Raw genomic sequence first — 24396 nt, 5'->3', positions numbered from 1 at the left:
AACTGGTAAGATCTAATGGACTCGTTGATAAAGGTTTGAGTAAGATAATAAACTCCTTTTGGACTAGTTGAGTCTCTTTTTCTCCCAGCAGGCCTTTATGAGGCTTTTTTTTGTTTGTTTTTCTCTTTCAGAATTATGTCAGGCATAGCCCACCTGTCATCATCTTCTGCCAGAGCGACCTTCTCGAAGTGAATGTGAAGACGGTGGCCTTCGGGGGCTTCCAGTACCCAGTGGCAAGTCAGATTGTTGCTGTAGTTGCCAGGGAAACCAGGAGAGACGATACGGCCATAGGTGGCATTCTTTATCATCCCCCCACAGGATGCTATATGAGAAGAAACCGAGCAAGAGAAGGGAGCAAGAGGATAAAGAGTTAGAGGGTAAAAGCTAGATGAGAAATGTAATGAAACTATGGAAGGGGGATTTCAGAGAAAAGTCACTGTCTGTGCACAGATTGCATCAATATCCAATGGACTGTGGCTGTGCAACACCAGGCAGCTCTCTTGGGTCTAAGAGTGTCTTAACGCAGCAAAATGGCAGCGGTAATGCTATCAGCCGAGAGCAGCTGCAGGCAGGCGATGTGAAAAGGCCGGAACAGGAAGATGAGCCTTTACAAGCAGGAGACTGACAGCCACATGTGCTAATCAAGGCAGCCAGGTCCGACGGCTTTGTTTTGCCCCGTCTCTGAAGAATAGCTCCCTGTGCACAGTTGGTCTCTCAAATCAACTCAGTGGGAGACACTCTGGTGAAAAGCGTTCATTAATCAAAATTACCAGTTTTCTTCAGGAAGGCTGAAGAAGAAAAAAAAAAAAGGCTTGCTTTGTTTTCGAAGGCTCGCTTTTGTTCTCGATTTCAGTTGTTAAAAATGTTAGGAATTTCATTCTTAGCTAGATGTTTGCTTTGATTATCAGAGAGTGAAACAAGTGAATGCAGGTTGGTTTAATGTAACACGAAAGTCAAATAAACCAAACCAAAAGACACATATAGGCGTGGCTGTGGTCCCTACTACTGGGGCTCCACTCTATATTGTTACGACAATTCCAACTGCAGAGATTCATTTGAATAAACTTACCAGAGGAATTAGTTGCCTTACCTACGCATTGAGGTTCTTTTCCACTCCAGTAGGGTGTAGTTGCATTGCGACATGTGAGCATTTTGGGACCTTGCAACTTGTATCCAGTAAAACAACTGAAGTAGGCCTCCCCACCAGCATGGAGATTGGTCACTGAAACCTCTCCACCCGCGGGCTCTTTGGGGAATGTACAGCTGAGCACAAAAGCTGGAGAGAAGAGAAAGTCACAGAAAAGCTAAGATAGATAGATAGATAGATAGATAGATAGATAGATAGATAGATAGATAGATAGATAGATAGATAGATAGATAGATAGATAGATAGATAGATAGATAGATAGATAGATAGATAGATAGATAGATAGATAGATAGATAGATAGATAGATAGATAGATAGATAGATAGATAGATAGATAGATAGATAGATTGATTGATCATTTGCATACAATTCTGTATAGACAATATCGTGTCCTACAATGTGCACAACCGCTGTAATTTTGAATGTGTGTTTTGTATGTGTTCACCATGTTGTGTCCTCCCTTAAATCACTGTTTATCACTGTTAAATATTTGCATATAGAAGGGGAGTGGACTTTTGTTGCCCATTATTTCTTCAAATGAATCAAACACTATATTTCAGCCAACTGTCTCAATCCTTGTCAAACGTTCACACAATTAGGACTGGTGCAAAACGGAGCATTAGCTCCCTTTCTAGTCTCCATCTGCTATTTGTAATTTACCAACAAATAAAATATGCAAATGTACAGAGGGACGTTTGGAGCCCTGGTAAATAATACCACCGCGTGATTCATGTTACTGCAAGTATGTTGACAAATGGAGGTTTTGCTGATAAGCTGAACATCGCAGTGGGTCTGTAAAATGATAGTGGGAGGAAGAATAGCCCATGTTGCATCTGTCCAAGACGGACGATTGCTGTGGGGTAAGATCAATGTTCCTGGAGTTCCCTTGCATTGTTGTCCTGTCCCTGTTTTTAAATAAATGGTGTAGAATGGGATGAAGTTAGCATAGATAATGAAGTAAGCAAAGCAAGTCTTTAATGGAAGCTATTAAACAACCTTCTCCTCCTGTCTAATAACAGCACTGTTCTACCTCATTAGTGAAGGGACTTTAATGACCACACTAAAACTTTTAAACTTCTTGAAATGTGAGAATAACAGAAATAGCACAATAATTGGATCCAGTATGGTTGGCGCTACAGCAACAAAGGCATTATGAAAGCCGCATGAAAGAGAGAACAGCTAGAACTTGACCAGCCTAACTTGAGCACACTTCTCAAGAAAGACTCTGACCAAGGAGGAATTAGCAACAATGATTCAAGCACACCTCAGCAAACAGCAGATAAGATGGGCATAAGTTCAAATCATACATATTTTGTGTTTCTAAATCTGAATTGTGAAGAGAAAATGTCAACCAGTAATGCAACCATGGCTTTGTGCATCCAATTTATGTGGGTGTATAAAACCCCCAATTGAAAAACGTTCCAGCAGAAAGTCTGAAAGATGAACCAGCTACACTTTAATTGATTTAAGCTAACCTTTACCCTGATCCTTAAGTTTATCAAGACGTTCCCCAGCCTCAACATAAAAAAATGCAGAGTGACTAAAGTTAATAGCAAACAGAAAAATCATCTGAAAGAATGACAGCTGAGAAAAAAAAAGTCACCTTTACATTTTTACTTGTTCACAGGTAAATCTTTTGGTTTCCTTTCAAAGCCTTTTCCACCTTTTATAAAAGGTATTTCCGTCAGAGCTCCAATGCCAAACAAGACGGGGAATGCTAGTAGGTTTTATGCAACTGTACAATTCGATACTCTCAGGTGAAAATGTGGTGCGCAAAGTGATGTGGGGGCAAGTGAAGGTTAAACTCCACAAAAATTAAACCAGCTCTGTAGGTTTGCTTTGGAGTGTTTTCACTTCAACCAGCCATTTGTAGAATAAAAGAAATGTGATAGGTTTTATGCTGTTACCTTGAAACTAAATTGCCTATTCGAAATGTCATTCTATTAGTCTTTGAAGTAAAACATAAGGAAAAACAGCCCTAAATGCTTAATGGCCATAAAGGTCTCTCAAACCACTGACTTGCGTATTTTTTTTTATTTATTTCTTGAGCAAACCACTGGTTTCTTATGAAACAGGGCCTTGCTTTGCAGTAAATCAGTGAGCCACAGGGACAAAGCACTCTGCCCTTGGGTCATCCATTCCATTCATAGTTTATCACTAGCTCCAATGAACCTAGTTATTGCCATTATCATAGCAGCATTTAAATCCCTATTGAGCATACGACGGGGGAGCCAGAGGCAAAAATCGTGGAGCCAATTCCTGAAGTATTAAATTACGTGCTGCTTCCATTCCAGTAGATGTGGTGCTGGGCCATAAAGCCTGATTGTTTTGCCATTAGAAATAATAGATCCACGGTGCAGGCAGCCAGGAAGATTAGCTGCTGGTGCTGTAGAGCCACAGGAAACAGATGTGGAGCTGATGTCTGTTTTTCTGTTGTTTTCTTGTACAAATGTCAAGGAGAAGACATGCACATATACAATAAGGTGTAGAGCTCAACAAGTATGAACCAGAATTTTAGACCCAATCTTGCATCATATTAAAGAGCAAATATTAAAATCAGTGTTATTTGAGCTTAGACATTGCACATTTTGTGCCATTCGCATATATTGACACATATGACTGCTGAAGTATTCAAATATTGTCTGACTGAACACTGTTAATAATTACATATCCAGTTATAAGCAGTATGCCATAGCATCATGCTTCAGTGTTTTGGTGGTGGTAGCATAGATAAAAAGAAAATTGTAACGTTGCTGATAAAATGCTGCACTCATGCTCCCATTTTCTGTAACCTACCTAATCCTGTTCAGGGTCACTGCAGCACCACAGTTTAGACCAGCAGTTATAGAGCAAGAGGTATATATCCTGGACAGGTCAGAAATCCATCATTATGACACACAAATATCCAAGGAAGCACTCAAGGTAAATTTATATTTTCTATTTCACGTATTCTTAAAACATCTGGACTAAAAACAACCCAATTTGGATTATTGTGCTTCCATCCATTTATATTCATCAGCCTATTGTTCTATAGCCGCTTTATTCTTGAAAGGTCGTAGGAGGGCTGGAGTCCGTCTCCAGCTGTCAATAGACTAGAGGCGAGGTTCATCTGCTGAGAGGTCACCAGTCCATCACAAAGACAAACAAGAAATAACTATGCGTCCACACACTCACGTCAAAGGGTAATTTAGAATGGCCAACTAACCTGTCATGCATGTTTTTAGTTGAGGAAACTGGAGCAACGATGCGAACTTCTCACATAAACCCATGACCTTTTTGCTGTGAGGTCAGATTGCAACTGCGTTCCCATTCAACTCTGAGTGATATTTTTGCTTTTAGTTATACTCTACCATAGAAATGGTCAAATAGGAAAGAAAAATATAAAACTTACTATAGAAATTACCATACTTTACTAATATTGGGTTGAAACAACCCAATTTTTGCTACAGTAGCATAAACCTCGTCTGACCATTGCCTTCCCAAGGACTTCCACTTAATTCTAATCGCTCTTCCATTCTCCATCTGGGTTTTCTCCCATTGAGATGAATTTCTCTGGAAGAAATTCGACCGGGCCAATCACTGTGAACAATGACGATGATTTTTTAATTCTGTTTTAAAACTGTAGTCTTCCTATAGTTTGGCAAAAGCAGTGGAGGAAATGAACGAAGCTGTTCAGTCCATGTTGGCCGCGCTTCCAAATATTAAATTAACATTCACAGCCGCCTCGTTCGGCTCGGCACTTCTCCCTTCGCAGTGGAGGATGGATGTTTTACAGTGCAGGCAAGTTTTGGTAAGCTCCATGGCGTCACACTGTCACCTTACATACCTACGTCACGGCCAGTTGTTAGCGACTGGATAAAATTGAAAACTTCAACTGAGTCCACACCTTCAGCAAGCAATTGTATAAGTCTCTATAAAGCAAAGAGTAAACAAGGGGCTGTTTCTTATCAAGCTAGTATAAAATAGAATTTGTATTAAAGAAATTCTACAGGTAGTAATATAATGCTCATTTTTCCACTGTCAGGACACTGTTTGTATCTGGAGTACGATTGTTGAAGACACTCTGTGGTTCTGAGGAGATTGTTCTAGCCAGCGCCACAGTCACAAAATAGATGTCTTAAGCATCCGTGCGCATTGACTTTCTTAATAATTCTTATGTTTGACAATGGATTATCACTTAGAAAAAATGGCTGCAGCACTGCTAACAAATACAAAAACCGTGAATGAGTATTTTGTATGCAATTGTTATTTTCACCAGCTCCAGATAATCAAAATGAGGGAAATCGTTCAAAAGCAGCAACCACTTCTCAAAAAAAAAATAAAAAAATTGTTTGCCATTCACTCACACATCCATCAAATTAGTTTTTTTTCCCTGCTGCATGCACATTTCATTTGCCTAAGTACTTAAAATTGAGAATGCTCCTCTTCAACCAGTAATGGACAAATGCTGTGGAGTACGGTAGAATTGTTGAGACGAGAAAACCGGTAATAGTGAGTTACCCAATAAATTTGGACACACAAATAAAAATGCATTTCGCTTTAGGTCCACTGACTGCTATATTGTTGCGTGATTGTGCCTTTGAGTGGGCGTGTGTGTGTCTGTGTGCTTATTTCCTAAATGAATACAATCATGTAAGGAGCTGGAATTGGATCAAATTGGCCAAGGTGAGGGCAGGAGATAATGAAATGTGGGTGACGGAAAACAAAACAAACCATGAATATTGTGTCGATTGGTATTATTATTTAATGGAAGTTTATTTGGGGAGTATCATTCATTTTCTGTTCCATTGACATTTAAAGAAAAATGTGTTGTCAGGGGAAACGTGTGCTGTTCCAATGACTAGTCATTTCTTGTCAGCTAGTGTTGTGATGAGCAGATTTAGCAGCAATTCTTTGTAAGCAACATGTGGGAGGGGGTGACTGTCATTGCATCCATGCCTCATGTCGATGGCTGTGCATCAAGACATTGCCTTTTACAGAAAGATCGATGGTGTTGTCTCTGGGAAAGTGATTCAGTTGTAAAAAGTAAAACCGTTGCTTTGCCCTGATATGGCCTATTGATATTTACGTGGTTGAGCAAAATCCTCAATTTTAATGGTCATTTATTCAATAAAGGCTATTAAAGAGAGCTAACTTTGAACTAAAGGAGGAATTCAGTCAATGCTCCTCAGAAGCCTTGATAAATTGTGAATCACATACCATTAGTAGAAGACATGTGGCCACCATAGTTGTCACTACAGCATATTAGTTAAATTCAGTCAGAAATGCTCGAACAATATCACAGCACTGGCAAAGATAAAACTACACCTATTAAATCAAAACACATTGAAAATAAATGAGGAATTAGTTCAGCAGGATGTAATAAATTTCTGAGTTTTAAATGTTCGCCTAAAAACAATACATGCAGGGTGTGACCGCCCGGCAGGTGTGTCCTCCAACCTGGGGGTCAACTTGCCCAATCCAGAGGAACCTAAAATGCAGCAGCTTTAAAGAGGCAGGGGATTTAAACAGCCAGGGGAAAGACTATTTGGCTCTATAACTGGAAATAAGGCCTACTATGTTTTATGAGCGCCCGCATTCCTTGATTTTATGAAAATCCTCATCAACAAGCACCACCCACCACCACCCGCTGATTTCAGCCTCTGTGGGTATCCTGACCTTCCTCCCCTGCAACTCCACCATCTCTAGTCGTAAGCTAATCATCTCACTCATCATTTCCATCATATCCCAACTATATCTCACTATTTACTTCTCTTCCTCAGTTCCTCAATTCTGTGTTCTGAAGCATGAAGAACTATTCATTCACTTGTATCAATAAACTGTTCAAGCTTCTCTTTGATATCTGTAGCTGTTGCCTGCACAAACATCTCCAACCAAACTATGACATGTAATGCATCATATATCATAATAATGTGGGTTAACATGGTAACAATTTATTTCTGACATTACTAGCTTGTAAATATTCAAGTCTTTCTTTATTAAATGTTCACAACAGTGAAACTCCTTTCTTTATTCTAGCATTCTTTATTTAAGAATATGCATCGTTATGAACCCAACATATATGCATCTAAATATATATACATACACATCCTCAATACAAGAGAAAAGAAAAAAGGATTAGTGTCTCAGTGAACATTTAAAATCCATTTCAGCAATTGACATGAGGCTACTTTCTTACCAGGACTCTTAGCATACTTTACCAATGACTTTGCAGAAGTATGAAATGTTTTCTTTTTTCTTTTAATTTTTTAAGTTTAACTTAAATATTCAGAAAACAAAAAAACCCCAACATTTTTATTGCCTCTTGTTGACTTTCTAAAACTGAGTTAGAGTGGGGTGATTTTTTCTTCTTCTGTATTTTAACTGTTAGCCAGTCAAAATCAAAGTCAACAAGCCTTTTTTGTGAGAGGTTAATTTATCACATTAATAAGAGACACCCTAATCCTAACAATTGAAAAAAATAAATAAATAAAAAAGCATCTGAACCTACTTCATAATTTTTATTTTTCTCTTTTAAGATGATCTCAATAGGCAAAAGCTGCTTTAAATGGAAGAGACCAGAGTAGATTGGACTCAATTATTTCTGCTATGTTGATTTTTTTTTTCATGAGTCAGGAAATAAACTTGCTCACCTCTGTAGTCAGAGGAATGAAGAAACGGTTTGGAAACAAATAAATCTGTGACTAAAAAGAGTAGAGATGGAAGAAAGCTTATCCTACCAACTCTCAGAAGAATGGCAAGAGAGGATAAAAATAAAAGTTTTCAAACATTACTGTTAGACATGTTGCAAAAAGTGGCATATTTGAGTCAGCTTTTTAAAATACCTTTAACAGACCTATAATTATGAATGGTTATCCATAGCAATGTACAGGCCTTAGGAATTTATCCACAGTCACAATGTTCTTACATGAACCTTATGTAAAAGATAATGGTGAGGAGATGTTCTGAAAGTGGTGTCTCCTCCTTTATTCCACACCCGTACTTCCTACCGTCTTTGCATTAAACATAGAACGCATCTTAAATCATGTTCCGAGTGTCAGGCACACTGCTGATGTAATAGAGGCATCCATCAGTCTGTCATCACAGAAAGAGCTAACGTTGTAGAAGATATTAATTACCTTGAGCTGAGAAGAACCTCTCCACGGTTCTGTCTCCTTTTCCATGCTTGTCCAGTCACATTACTCACAGCCCATTCTAAAGGACAAGGTGATATTCTGCTTACGAAGCAGAGAAACACAAACTGAAAAATCTTCTGTCTGCGACATTTTTATTTTTTTCTTAACAAAACTGCCCATTGCCCTTTTTCATCGTTGCAGCTACGTTTTCAGCACCAACACAAATTTGTATCTCTTGTTTTTGTCAATGATGCATTCCTTGCAAATATAACAGCAGAGAGGAGTATTCATGGTAATTTGATTTACAGCTTAAGAACTTAAGAGCAACCTGTAAGAAGTTCTCTGTATTTGCTGAAGCTGGTGATTTGTTTATTAGTTTTCGGCTTTTATAAGCCTCTGCAATGGGATTTCATACGTCTGTATTTTTATGTTTTGTGTGTGTTGTGTTTTTCTTGAATTGATGTTATGCTCAAATACAGTATGTTAACTGCCACACATTATAATTAGACATGTAATTGTTTAGCGTTTTGTTTTTGATCTCCCCGCCCATAGGAAAGTATCCTTGGGCCTGGTGCTGTTCTGTCACTCTGTCCTGAACTCTTTACCCCCAGCCGGTGAAGCCAGATGGCCTCCTGTCCTGACCATGCATCTTTTAGAGGAGTTTTCCTGTTGAAGGACGGGAGGTGGGAAGAAAAGCCAACGTGAAGCTTTACTGCAATCTGTTGGCATTTTGGTTGATGGTGGACTTTTTACGAATCAGGATTCTGTAGAGAAAATGCACTCAAACTGGCTGTATTACCTCAGATTGACTGTGCTGGAATAGAGTGAGTTGTAATAAATTTGAGTTAGATTTTTATTTTAATAATAATTCTTTTTTTTTTTCTACTGTGAAGTACAAATCTGAAAATAGTGATGTGCATGTCTGTCAAACACCCTTCAGTCAATATTTTGTAGAACTAAGTTTTCTATAATTACAACCACCAATCTTTTGGGGGTATGGCTGTCTTAGCTTTGCACCCCGAGAGACAAAAATACTTGTTCATTCTTTGGTTCTGGACTTCAAAATGGATATTCTAGCACATGAATATATCTTAATCTAAACAAAACAGTTGTTGTTGTTTTGGCCAGCGGGGCTTTTTGATGTAAAGATATGACTCACCTGACCTTAAAAGGTGTCAGAAGAACTCATAATAAAAATAAAGTAGTTATCACTTTCAACCCTAATAAGTATTCTACTGCCTATTTGCATGCTCGGTCATTGGAAAGGGGGGGTGGGGGGTGGGGGGTGGGGGGGCATCACAACATTAGCACATCTAAAATATTCACCCATATACACCTTACCTTTCTTAATGACAGTCAAGTTGGTATTTGATTTGAAGCTCGTCATTCTGATGTAAATTTAAAACCTTTAATGATGAGTCTACATAAAGTGCTGATATGTAAAACCTTTGCTTTTATTTACGGTGTGGGAAAATATTTGAGGTACAGAAGTAGACAGAACAATGACCCCCCTTGGCTATCCACTTAGGGATTGCTGTCCTTCTGGAAGGTGAAACTCAACACAGGTGTCAATTAGAAAGGTTTTCTTTCAGGATTGTCCTATATTTAACTGCCTCATCTATTCAGTAACACCAGCTTTTTTGTCCCAGTTGGAAAAAAAAACAAACTCTGTTGTATGATGCTCTCTCTACTATACATTGCAGTAGAGATAATGTGTCCAGGATATGATGTAGTGTCATTTAAAGAAAATAGTAGAATGTGCCTTCCACTGAGGTTCCTTTGTCAGATCAAAAGTAGATTTTGAAAATAACAACCCTCAAGTAGGTATGACTAATTTTTTTTTATTAAGCTCACATTTATGCATGAAAATGTAATCTTTTATTGGTCTAGTATAATATTATAATATTAAATGTCATTTATTTCATTAGTTGTAAGCAGAAATTCATCATGATAAACACAAATAAAGGCATGCATGAAAACATCAGTCTGTGTGTAATTAATCTACATAATGTGCTTCACTTTGTGGATGTAGTGACTGAAGCAAATGAACTTTTTAATAAGATTCTAATTTATTGATTCGGTCTGTATGGCATTGGTTGAGATGGTGCGCATTAAAGAACAAATGATGTAAAAGTTTGGAGTGTTAGCCAAAGGCAGTTTTTCATTTGTTGTCCCTGTTTCAAAGTTACAATGTAAAAAGCAACAATATGCTGCCACAGCTGGAGCTGCAGATTCCTGCAACTCCTCCTGAATGACCATGGGACTCTTGGTGGCTGTGCCTATTAAGGCTCTCCTTTGTGGGGCTGTTAGCTTGGGTGGAGGGTTATAGCTTAGTGAATTTATATTTTTGCTATAATCTTTCAGATGATGGATTGAACAGAGCTCTCTGAATTTTTCCTTAATGAAGAACAACTTTACCCTGGTTGCATTATATTTTAGAGGTACCAGAATAAAAGGGGCTGAAAACCAATGCATGACACACGTTTCAGATTTTTTATTTACCAAAAGTATACTTTCCCTTCCCAATATGACACCATTTTGTGATAAAATTCCAATAAATCACTCTGATATTTCTGGCTCTAACATGATGAAATGAGGGGAAACAAAATCCCTTACATGAGAGGCACTGCGATTTTCAAAGGATTAATGGAAAAGCAAGCTAGAGTTGAAAGGGTGAATAATTAACCTTTACAGTGAAATAATACATGAATTTTGACATCAACACATTTGTCACTGTCCTATTGGATCACATTGAAGATTTACTCTTTAGATGTTTACAGTGAAATACAATTTATCATCATCTGTCCATAGCTATTCTGCATCACTACTCATAGCTTGTGTAATCTATAATGACTTGTCACTGTAATGACCTGTCACTGTCATCGTTTGGCCTAGACCACACAATAATATCCACATAACTGAGAAGGGTGGATTCATCTCACGTCAGCGCCAGTGTTTAGATGCTTTATTTCATTTTCTAACTGACCAAAAATGTCCTATTAAAGTAGAGGAGCGAATGCTTTGTACACTGGCTTCCCCCCATCAGCTAAAATCGATGGGGCATGTAATTGGTGGTCGCTTTGTGTTATTGCTAAGATAAACAGACATTGTTAGCGGCACAGAAGATCAATGTCATGCAAAAGCAAGGGACGGTTGTGAAGAATGTATGGATTATATTTATAGAGATTGCGAACGAAGCAACTTTATTTCTGGCGACACGCTTTGTACTCTTGTCATCATAGTAGTGGATCGCCACCTTAGGATTCACTCTAAGATTTATGTTTGGAGTCCGTCCTCACAGCTTCAAGATGAATGGCCACGTGGGAAAAAGCCTTTACATGTTGTTTGTTTCTCGACTTTACGGTATAGTATTGCTGCATAATTACTTTACATTACATTATAGATGAAATCTGCACCTTATCACTGCTCAAATAATGCCTTGGCTTTAATTTAACAACCCCAGCTTTTTTGTTCTTGGCTCAAAATTTAGATTTTTGCATTAAGTAACAACTATTTTTCTGGTCTATTGAATGTTTCCATGTATTGGTTTGCCTCCAAACTAAAAAAGAGAGAGAGAAAGAAAGAAAGAAACCATTTGAAGCACTATGTTTAAATGTTTCCCTGAAACCTGCTGACACCAGAGAGCAGCTTGGAATATTTGACATTGGTTGGTAAAACAAAATATTAAAGAAAAAAATATTTCAGATTAGAAAACATCAAATATTGTATGCAATCAATAATCTTAACTTCTCTAAAGTAATCAAATCATAATTACCTGAGTGGCATGCATACTTTACATTTAATGTAAATTCTAAAGCATTAACTTATAATTCCCCATCAATAGTGCTAATTCAAATGTTTGTTTCTTGATAATTATAACAACTTACACAGAATTGTATTTCAGTGAAAAATGTAATGTATTTGTGCTTTTACCACACTTTCTTCTTCATCACCAGGTAAGACTTTTAACTTTTTATGTATTCCGTCTTAGAAGTGCTTAAAAAAAAGCATCTTTATTCTGTATCAAATCAAGCACATTTATTATTTTTCCTGCTGACACTGAATGTATTCATTCTTAAGCCACACCAAAGTAGGGGAGCTTAACTAAAAAAAATGTTGAGGTAAACATGAAAGAACGTTTACCATAATGTTCTTCAAGTGTGGGTTTAAAAAATTTCCAGATCCAATTCTTAGTGTCAGATTGTGTTTCGGATCACAACATTTTTTTAATTATCAGTATCAAGAATCCCTGAGGAATCTCAGCTCGTGGATGTTGGTCTACTTAGCCAGTGAAGCTGCAACATCAGTAGTCATTAATAATATATTAGTAATAATATTCGTAGTAATACTTCGGCCCAAAATGAAGGAAGAAAGAAAATAACATTTTCTCTAAGTTCCATCTACACACATTATAAGTCAAACTAGCAGTTTACAAATCATTTCAGCAAAATGTAAACAGGAGGAGCAAGGTCAGGAGGCTCAGAATGGAAATTCATGGAGGGCTGTTGCTGTATGTGTTCAGAAACAAATGATGAAGTTGTCTATGGTTGAGTCAACATGTCTGAATCTTACAGCAGCTTTCTTGACCTAGTTACCCTGCGTTCAACGGGCGTATTACGGCTTTTCTCCAGGTGGGATAAAACATCTTTTGCTTTCGATAAACACGGATAGGTGAGACTCCAGCTTCCTGAAAATCACTGGTCAACATTTGTTGCAGTAGCAAATAATACGTCTCTGAGCTGTGACACTAATTCCTCCTCGGTAGCCTGGGTTAGCTGGAGGTCATGCTGCGTGTCACAGGATCAGATGTGAAGAAAAGCAAATCGGGCGCACTGTTCATCTAAAGCTTTACATCAGTTGAAACAGGTGGATCATATGCAATTGTGTGAGGGGCTGTGCATTTTAAAGTCTTTTCTTTAAATGAAAACTGAAACGTAAAAGCATTATTTTCTCATGGTTAAATCTGACCAGCATTTCTGACAGTTGACAAAATGTCCACTGTGCACTGGACTGTACCACTTCATTATATCTGTGGCTCCACAAATATGATGTGATAGCTGAACAGAATTTTTTGCTTTTCCACGTAGATCCTGTGGGACTATTATGAGATGAACAAACACTTCTCTACAAACTGAGTTAAAAAAATGTTAACTTTTATATTATTGCACTCTCCAAAATCAATAAGTAAAAAAAAAAAAAAAAATACCCAGCAAAATTTGAAAAAAAGTTTGCTTACAAATGCCTAATTTTCTATGCCAACCTGTTGTGAACAAGATGAATGTACCAACTCTTGGATTGATCAAATCTGAATGGATTTGGCTCACCTTGGTAATGCAGCAGGAGGAATCCTGAATTGAGCTGCTGATTGCCACGGAAACGAATCGAGATCTGGTTGCTCCAGCTGCGAAGAACAAGGCCCCTCATCAGCACTGACTCATTGGCGAGGATGAAAGGTTCTTGACCACCTGTGTCCTCCACTGTTATCTGCTCTCCCTCCATCACGCTCACATTTAGTACCTAACAAACAGATAATAAGGTTAAACACGTGCTTCTTAGCCTGGAATTGTATGCAAATTGTAGGATAGTACAAATATAAAGGTGTATCCTATAACTTTAGTCTAATTTTTCAGAAGTAGATATTTGCACACACCTGCCTTTTTTTCCACTCTGAGAAAAAAAAAACACGTTTGATTAACCCTTTCCTTTCATGTTGAAGGTCAGCTGGGACGTTAAACATGAATTATTTCTGTTTGCTAAGAGGAAGAAAAATGTGAGATAATTTTCTTTTATTGTTTACTTCATATTGTGAAATTTCAAAAAAAAAAAAAACTTATTAAAATTATTCTTTCCATGGCAGATCTGGATATAAAGTAATCTTTTAATTTTTAAAACCTGCTTTTTTTTTTTTCTTTTTTTTTTCCTGGCTGGAATTATACCAATATTTCAGAGCAACCCGGTTGGAGTTCTGACTTGAACTTGATAATGAATGTATGCAGTGAGCAAAAGATTAGGGTGATGTTAAAAAGGACTTCCAGCCTTTAACAACTCAACATCAAAGATAAATCAGTGGAAATATAGTACTACAAGCTGGTCAACAGTTATAATATTATGATTTGATAATCCAGAACCTTCTTGATTATCAAGAAGGTTCTGGAAACTAATTCTTTACATGCAATTTTTAATAAAATGTGAAAAGAAGTTAAGGTAACATTTTCAATCTTAATCTGCCAGAGGTATAGATAATTTTGGGTGTAACAATACACAGTTTATAATGCCTATAGATAATTAGGAAAAGCCCATATTATGATGCTGTGGCTTTGTGAACTTGTTATAAAAATTCACAACATTTATGCACTAGATGCATTTTAGGGCATGTGTGAAGAAAGTCTAATGAAATAAAGCAAAATATAAAGTGCAAAATTGCTGATCCTCACAGCTCTTGTTCATCCTTAGGTAAAATTTCTAGATGCCACAATAATCCGATCAAACAATGTTATGCAAGAATAAATAGCATGAAAATATCTAGCCAAGTACAGTTCAGAAATTAGATGAATTCTGTGTCGCTGTGTTGAAAAGCTGTACTGAAAAATGTGTCCATCAATCAATAGCAAAAGGTTTTGTGACGAGGCTGACTGAAGCTGATAAGAAAAAGTCATTATCCACAGTGAAACAAGTGTTGTTCTGCTATTGGCTGAAAGGCCACTCAGAAAAGAAGAAGCCGTTACTCCAAAAGCAACGACAACAACAACCCATATTGCAGTTTGAAAACTACTAAAGATAGAGTACAAATTTGTCTTCCAAATGGGCAAAGAGATCATACATAGCAGAAAACTAGTTACAAAGTTGATTTTTTTTTGGAGAATGCTGCAAAAACAAAAAAGAAGAATAAGAAAAAAAATGTAATGAGTTCAGTTCCATAAGTTGTGACCAGAAAAGTTGTGACCAACAGTTCTATCAGAAGGGCAACGTTTCAAATAATCAAATCAAATCAAATTCTACTAAATAATAAGAAAATCCATGTAAACTTCTAAATTTGGTTTTAAAAACTGGCTTGCTAGTCATTCTAGTATTTTGCTAATCTAATTTATTCTATTTTGGCAATTCTGCCTCATGTAAACACAACTGATTTGATGGATATAAATGGAAAAAAAAAGTTTCTCTTTTTCTACGATGCAAGCAAATATCTGGTTAGAACTGTAATCACTACTTTGCTGCCAATAATGCAAACAGACGTCTTTGCGTCTTTGCTCATTTTACTCTGAAACTTCAGTTTGCATAGATCCTGTTCTATATATTAGCACTTGTTATGCTTATCTACTTTGCAATCGAGCCTAATCTGCTAACATCGCTGTGAAAAATTGGGTCACCTGCTGAGTTAGTTTGCACACTTGCCTCCCAACACAATTACAGGCGGGAAGCATTTAGTCAGTTCTTCTTGCTAACCCGCTGCCAGGCTGTACGTGGTTTTGAGTAATTGTAGAATCTGTCTAGGTCATTCCACTTATGGTTTGTTGCACAAATGATTCATCCTCTGTGCCTGTAAGCAACTCTGTCAGGTCTGCTTTATGTCTTCAACAGGTTGAACAGCATCTGCAGCTAAATCTGGTGAAGGAATCTCAGGAGTACGGCATGTAGTTAAACTGTCGGGATAACAGAGTGCTGACACCCTTTGCAGCCGCATCTCATTTTTCCCTGTAGTGCAATAAACTAAAGCTGCTAATTCAACAGCGGGTCATAATTATTTTCTATATGACAAAGGAAAATGCTTTCACCTTGAGTTTATAGGGATTTTATTACATCAAAATAAAAGTTTAAATAAAAGTTTTTCTGTCTTCGAATCCAAAGCCACCATTTGAATTGTTTTTAAAGTTTTGAGTAGGAGTGAAACAACTGTAGAAAAGCCCGGCGCACTTGATTTTCACAACTTTTATTAATAACATTTCAATCACGGATAGATCTTCATCAGTTCAAACATGTGGACGGCACTCACACACACACACACCAGCACACACACAGATTATAAGCCTTGTCTCATTGAAATTGACTATATATTGGTGTAATGAAAAAACATAAGCAGTTTGGTTACATCTACACACTAAATGTTGAAGTATTCCCAGTAACAGCTGTGACGATCTAGTGTGGCATATTATCCCGTCAAGGATAACGCCAGCGTACATTTTGATGTTGTGATTATCAGTAAACAGTGTTGTACGTTCAAAGCCAGCTTGTTGGCGATTTTAAAAAACACGGCAACATTAACATTTCCTATTGTTCACATGTTAACCCATGTAGCAGTGCGCTAGCTGAAAGGTCTATCAGACAGCATTCACACTGCAGATGTTTCTGTTAGGATCCAGCGGCGTGCAGACGGAGTGTTCAGGTCACGGAGTGAACCTGGCGACATTTAGAGCTCCAGCAGCTGCTCATGTCATATGAGTTAAGGACGGACACGAGACGGAGACTGAAGCAGCTGCACGTGTGGTCCAAATATAACGGCAGCAGTTAATAGAAGCACTCTTAGTGGCTGGAAAATCAAGATGCTTTTAGCATACTGATATTTCAGATTTTTTGACTGAGATGTTGATGCCCGTGTTCATAAATTTGTTGAAATTTTTGTTCTCTGTAAATTCATTTTTACCCAAAACACAGCTTGTGTTTTATGCTTGATCTAGAGGAGAAAGGAGAGTGTTTAAATTACATTTGTAATTATAAATCTTATGTTAGGCAGGGACAGTCATGTATATAGAAAATGCACAAAACACCAGCATGCTATTCAAAGTATAAATGCAAGTGCATTTACTTTGGTCATTACTATGGTTATCTAGTACACCCTAAATAACCATAAAAAGCACAAAATTCTAGCTATCAAGACATTATATTAGTGATAAACATTGCTGTTGCCACCAGTAGCATTTCTTCATTTTAATTCTCTTTTTAATGATCTTATAAGAATATTTACCTTTGGCAGTCAGGCTTCAACTTTTTGCTGTGTGGAAATATATTTTACCACATTTTATCGAACTAGTATTGTATAATTTGGAAGTCATAACAAGCAGCTCTACTGAAAAACAAAAACAAATCATTGGTAGAGTAACAGAAAAGATGCAACTGATTTGTTAGCTCAGTAAGAAAAGCACAACTGCTGAAATAAAAAGGATATGTTATGGGGGAGATATTTGTTTATTTTACTTTTGGGAATGATTTTTTTATGGATTTTACCACCAGTCATTTAACATCCAAAACATTTAGGCCAATCAAACCTGAAAAGAAAATCTTTAAAACAGGCTTTAAAATTTATGTATTTTCGACAAAATACATGCAGGACATAAGGAATGAGAGAAAGCTGTATATTTAGATAAGCTTAAAAACCACAAAATATGAACAAGTGAAGCATTTGAAGATTATTAAAAAATTAAAAATTTAAAATGTTTATTTAAAAATAATATTTAGGATGTTTTTAAATGTTTGATTGATTTCCTAAACTTCCATGGTAACATTGTGATCCCAACATTACCGACTCCTGAGCTGAATATATCATTTTATGCCTAGTTATGGTGACTGTGTATCATAATCTTTCTAACTAATTCAATAACATATTTGGCAAACAGGCTACCATACATCTGCACTATAAACATCTTGATTTATTCAGTTATCTCTGATTTTTATGTCTGCAATCTCCGAGAGAACATGTATGATATACTCCTCTCCATGTTTAGCCGCTCACCAGCTGCTCTGTTTTCCTTTGGGCTCTCAGTCGGATTTTAGAGTATTCTCTCTGTTTAGCAGCTGCCTGCCACAGCCATAAACAACATTAAGAGTTATGAGAGCTGTAAGCCGGAAAACAATGAGTCGAGACATTGGTGCAAATAAATGGTAGATTTTTTATTTTTTTTCGTTCCTAAAAAAAAAAAAAAAAACATGTAGAGAATACATCTATGAGACCTTTTACAGCCCAGTGAATCTGATTAGTCTTAAGCAACATTCGGGCCGCTGGGAAGAAAGGATCTGTAGCCCATCACGGCCAATTCAGCCACATCTTTTTCAAAAGCCTGTTGAATTCCTGACACATTCTTAAAGCCGGCGCTGTCATAGGCAGTGGGCTCAGGTATGCCACAAGGCAGAAAAGGCTTGCCCTCCATAGGCTGGAGTCCCTGAGGAAATCTGTGAGCAGAAGTGTTAGAGCACCGGCCCGGAAAAGCTGAGACAGTGGTCAGGTTGAGGACTATCCACAATGTTGTTGGCAGCAAAACGAAATTGGTCATGTAGGCTAACTGTCACTCAGTCGAACAGGATTTGCCAGTTGAGCGCGGGAAGTCTAATGGATGCTGTGGGACCGAGTTTAGAGGTGACTTCTTCCAGAGTGATTCATGAGATCAGCAACTTTGATTGATTTGTTTTGTTTTAATCACCACACTTGAACACAACAGCACTCCAGAGGTTTTCTTGTGCACAGTTAATAAAGAAAGCTGACAACCATGTAGTAGGGGTTGCATTTGTGTTAGAACGATATCTGTCAAAGTAGAAAAAATAAAAAAAATAAAACAACTTCATAGTGAATAATAAATGACTGCTTCGTAATTTTAGAATGCAAGATATTACATCCCTCAAGGACATGGCAATGACAACGCCTCGGGCGACTTTCAAACGTGCTTTTCCTCCCTCAAGTTAATCCAAAGAACTTCACTGTTTTGCAAAAATAAAAAAAGATTTGTTTCCTTCCTGCTTGGTATTTAAGTTTAAAGGTTTCCCTCCACAATACAGGCCTTGTATTGTGGAGGGTAACTTTTAAACTTAAAATGCTCAACCAAAAGGCTGTACACAGCAGACAAAATGAAAAAATATTTAAATAAAACATGCAAATTGGTACTGAGAGTAAATCAGGCTAATTAGAAAATCACTGAAAAGTCACTGTAACGCATGTTTCTAATTGAAATCAAAACATTGTTGAGAGAGACGGAGATTACGAACATTACGCGATGCTCTGTCTTTTTAAATTAAACAAGTGCAAATAAATAAACTTAAGGTCTGATGTGGACTTCTTAGACGTGAAGTTGATTAAAGATGATTGGCGTTCCAGTGTGATTCATGAAATTCACCCTGTCAGTCTGCGAAGAAATGACTCTCACCTGCATCCCTGAGAGATGTTTTATTTTTCAGCTATATGCTACAATTATGTTCTATCCATCGGTTTGCTTGCCAAGTTCCAAAATGTTTACAATGTGGCTGCAAAATCCTGTTACACTAATTAAAACTGCATTTCTTTCCCCCCCACCCAAAGAAGTTTTAAAAGAAAAAGGCTCCCGTCTGTCAAAGAGTATTATACCAACTCGGACAAAATGAAGGTGTTTTGTCCAGAATTATTGTCTCTTGCTGTCACAGAACGGCACAAGCCTTTATTTTTCCCTGCCTGAACACCTGTGATCATCTGATTCCAGTGCTGCTCCACTGACTCCAGCTGGTGTACAACTCTGAGGCTTGAACCTGTGCTGAGACGTATGATGATTTTATGGTAGATTTTAAGCTGAAGTAATCAATTTCCTACTTCAGAATGCAGAATTGTGTCCAGAGCACATCAGCGTTGTAGAGCTGGAAGCGCCATTTATATACCTAAAAAACAAAAGAAGAATATCTGCAGATATGCATCCATCTAACCTGTGGACACAAAACAACAAGCTGATTTATTCCCGATCTTTTTTTCCCCCCGGCGACTAAAGAGAAACTAAAAGTCTGCAGTGCCAGCTGTTAGCGTCATCACCCAAGAGGACAGCAAACACACCGCACGGAGTGTTTGCTGTCCTCTTGGGTCACTGTCAGTTAGATTAATTTAGAAGTCGCTCATTCAATCTTGAATCATTGTAGACCAGACTTTACTTCTATTGTAAAAATCATTGATTCTCTTGCCTTCTCAATTTACCCAGAGCAGACTCAACTTGCTGCAGGGGCAATCTACTTAGTAATTCAAAACCAAATGACTGTGTGAATATTTCATGTACTCTATGTAGCTGTATTTAAGAGCTTTTAATTGTTAAAATACCCATAATTACTTTCATTTGTATTTGTTGCAGTTATTCATTTATTCATCTCCATTCTCTCCACTTTTATTCTCTTTCTGTGTTTTTTTATTTCCTGTAGGGAGACAGTAGTGCTACTTTTCTTTAAAAATGATGCTATAAAAACATACTTTGGATGTGATATATACATATGTGAATACAACGCAATAAGATACTAGTAGAGGATGGTCAGTTATTACTTCCAAAGGGCACATGTCTGTTGTTATTTAAAGATGCATAGATGGCTCATATGTGTTCTACTCTGTTCTTTTCTTAATAAAGACTCATCCAAGCTACTTAAGTATGACGCTTGCATTAGTAAGCCTTCCAAGAAAACTGGATTTGTTTTCTGCAAATCTACATGCCTCAAAGAAAATAATACCACTAAAAATACCCCTGATGTTTTGGTACAAAGTGCACCTACATGTGCAGTACACTCCTTCCTTCTGATGTTGTTTTCTTCTAAGGGATAACAGAGACTTCAACCCCTTTTTTTAAGTTTTGACATGTTGCAATCCAATCTTCGGTGTATTTTATCAGGCTTTATAAGAGAAAAATGTTTTTATTTTGCATTTATAAATCATACAACTGGCAAAGTTTCATCCTGAGCAAACATGGGGCAACCATACAAAGGAATAACTGCCAAGAAGATACTTCCAACAGAACCTGGCTGAACATGAGCAACGGTCTCCTGCAGTCAATAGGTTTTTGAAGAAAAAAAAACAAACAAAAAACAGAAAGCAAAGCACTTTTAACAGGAAATAAAATTTATTCAGCACAGAGCGTTAATAGCAGCATAAGCTCTGTTTGTGGAATTACCTAAGAAAGTGATGTACTTTAACAGACAATTGATGAGCCAGTAGATTTATGGGATGAAAAAGAGAGCACACACAATCGGATCAGCAGCCATTTCTTCTGCTCTGTCCAGGACAAAGATAAGGTCAAAGACATAAATTACTGGGCGAGTTGAATCCTCCATGGGAAAATAGTTATTTGCAGCCATATATCTCAGTCAATGTCGTGCTGTGATGACAATGATAAAACTCTAATTGATTTTTTCAAACCTCAAAAACCTATAGCATGGTCGGGATAGTTACTTTTACTGTAACTACTTTCTTAGGAGCACAATTGCTCTAAAGCAGCTTTAATGTTTAATGTAGTTGGTGTTGCTTTGTAGCCCATTTGAAAACAGCATTTTATTTATTTATTTTTTTTGATAGAGCCATGACTTCAAAAGACTGTAATAAGTTTTTGCAGTAATTTCTATCAATTACCTTTTTTTCATCATTACAATTAATGGTACTAAACACTGTCTTAAGCTCAACATCTCTACATAGACTGTCCTTGAGCCCGATAATCATTGTGTTTGTGCTAAGCTGAAAAAAAAACCAAAAAACCAAAAAACAAATAAAAAGTGTAAAATCAAGAACAAAGAAGAGAAAATCCTTGCTGTGCACATTAAAATTTTTTCGGAGTTCCCCTCGTGGATGATATTCTGCGTGTGTCACAAACAGCTTCCCCCACACTCAATGAGCTCAAACTGATGGAGTATCTGTGACCACAACGTTTACATATACCAGGGAGGCTCATGAAGGATAGGTGAGCAGATAGTGTACAGCGAACATTTGGACTGATAGATAATTCAGCCCCAGAGGGCCCTATCATCTGTCATCCACCCTGGGACATGTCAGTGCTGCCTGCAACAGCTGTCCTGCCTCAATTATGAATCATTGGCCATGTCAGGAGACCTCAGACTACCTTATCTACGCCGGTACTGCTGCCAAATGCCCTGAGGGACATTTTCCTCCTCAACATCTCCCACTTACACACACACACACACACACAAATATGTGTGTACGTGTATGTCTGTATGTGTCGCTCTGTGACTGTAATGAGAGGCGCCTTTCTGTAAGCGCAGGAATCTCTTCCTCAGCAGACGCATTTGTGGGACCAAGTATTTGGCTGAGCAAGCACACTTCTGCACCAAACCACAACTTCATCAGTGGATCTAAACACTGTGCTGTTTCGTCCCCTGCCACACTCCCCCCCCTCCTTCCCCCCCCCCAAAAAAAAAAAAAAAAAATTGTTGATGTAAGACAAAAATTATTTTTTTTCTTAAGAGAAATTTTTCTTCTTTTTTAGCACCTACAAAAGGAGAAAAAATCTGAACAATGGAAGAGATGCAACATCGTCCTCCAAGAAGAGATGCTTTCACTTTATGTTTTCAGCTTCTACCGAGCAACTCTTTCAAACGTAATTTTTCCAAGGAACTAATCAAAACTAAAAAGTTGAGAAAGGGGAAGGTCATCTTCAGCCTAAAACTGCAGTCTTTTCAAAGAAACTGCTGCAAACAAACACAAAATCCTTCAAGGCTGCGGGACAACAGGCAGGCCTCCATCGGCACAAGAGGCACAAAGCATGAAAAGAAAGATATTTCAGGTAAAATTTCAAATACTGGAAGCTTTTGCAGGATTGAGTGCTTTGATTTCTGAGTTAGTCCCTTTAGAACTGCTGCAGAGGAGACGACTGGGATTAAACAGCCACAGATATGAAGATCCTATCCTTTTCCTAACAGAAAGCTGCTTGGTCTGGCGCTTAATCTTGACTAGAGTCACCCTTAAAAAATAAATAAATAAAGATACAAAAACATCTACAGGGGGGCTCCGAAACAAACAATCTGTCAAACAGGCCCACTGTCCCACACGTGACATATCGTTGTTATTTGCTAATGTATTCATTTATCTGCTTGTGCCGTGCACAAGATGAGTGAACCGTCCTCGGAGAGCGTGTCTGACTGATGTTTCATTGTGGAAAACATCTGGCGCTGCTCTGCCTCACACATTTCCACTGACTCACAGGAGCCATTGCTAAGGTGGAAATGGGACTCACGTAATCAAAATGATACAGCGACACAATACATGGAAAATAAATGACCCAGCTGCTGCGGGCAATGAATCAACAGCTAGTGGACTCGCCAGCTGCAGTGTCATCATTACCATGATAAAACCCAGTGGATTATACTGTGGGACATACTGGTTATGTGCCCCGTCCTTACAGCCTCTATCTCTGTCTCGCATTCGAATCGTCTCGATGCTCCATGCAGAGGCAGTGTTTTTGAGCCTTCCTGAATAAATTCATCCAGAAAGACACAGAAAGAAAAACAAAACAAACAAACAAACAGACAAAAAAGACCTCATAGAATTCATTATAATGAAATGGTATCTTAATTGAACATTCACCTTTCCATAAAACAGCCAAGGCCGTTTTCCGTTTTCCATGTTGTTTAAAACAATGGATTTGAATAAATTAGCAAAGAAAAAAAAAAAAAAGCTGAATTTTAATTAGAACGTCATTGGGCCAGCAGATGAATACAATACAAATATGTTTGTCTCATCTACGCAAGCAGTAAAACGAGCAGTTTGAATTTAATCAAGACGACAAGTGCAACATTTCAAATATGTGAGAAATTTGATTGTGTTTTAGCTGAGTATGGAGTGATTTATTATCACTTTTCCATGCTGTTGCTGTTTTATTAAATGTGTCTGGACTTCGGGTTGTATCGGCCGTACAATCACTGTTTTATTTTTATCTCTCAGATATACTTATTCATGGTGTCACAAGTTTAGGTGAAATTTTGGCTTTCTGATACATCCGCCTCCCTTTTTTTAGATCATTCATTGGCTCAGTTTATTTAACATGGAGTGCATTTATGAATAAATTACGATTTGCTCGTTACTCGTCGTGTATTTCCACCCTCTATCTCCCACCATGCTGCTGAAACAGTAGGAGGGAACTTAAACTTCTGCCAGACAGACTTCTTCGTCGATGACAGCAAGCTGGGTGGAGGAGCAATTAGTGTCACCTGAAAGCTTTCCTCTCGGGATGGCTGGGCCCCATGAAAACTCATCTCTGCAAAGCCTAGGCACCCTAAAGAGCCCATCAAGATCAGGCTAGCCATCTTCATGTCCTGGCTTACTAGCCCACATCAGAGCATGATGAAGGTTTTCCTTTGCCTCATCTCAAGTTGATTAAAGCCTGGAAGCCTGTCCTGGTTCCCATTACTCAGTCAGGATGGCTCTGCCTC

General features: G+C 37.8%; 1 protein-coding gene across 3 annotated transcripts in view; it reads right to left on the bottom strand.

Annotated features, from left to right (window-relative positions):
• Positions 1–24396, bottom strand: part of LOC122844852 (seizure protein 6 homolog) — a 118617-nt gene that overhangs the window by 21597 nt on the left and 72624 nt on the right. For all 3 annotated transcript variants that reach the window (XM_044140668.1, XM_044140669.1, XM_044140667.1), the window contains exons 4-6: positions 13587–13779; positions 1091–1276; positions 154–322 (exon numbers count right to left, since the gene is read on the bottom strand). In XM_044140668.1, the coding sequence (XP_043996603.1) occupies positions 154–322; positions 1091–1276; positions 13587–13779 (548 nt within the window). The remainder of the gene's footprint in view (positions 1–153; positions 323–1090; positions 1277–13586; positions 13780–24396) is intronic.

Source organism: Gambusia affinis, linkage group LG15 (genome assembly GCF_019740435.1).
Source record: "Gambusia affinis linkage group LG15, SWU_Gaff_1.0, whole genome shotgun sequence".
Classification (NCBI taxonomy): domain Eukaryota; kingdom Metazoa; phylum Chordata; class Actinopteri; order Cyprinodontiformes; family Poeciliidae; genus Gambusia; species Gambusia affinis.
The sequence above is the reverse complement of the archived record's forward strand: the minus strand, read 5'-3'. Positions and strand labels throughout refer to the sequence as shown.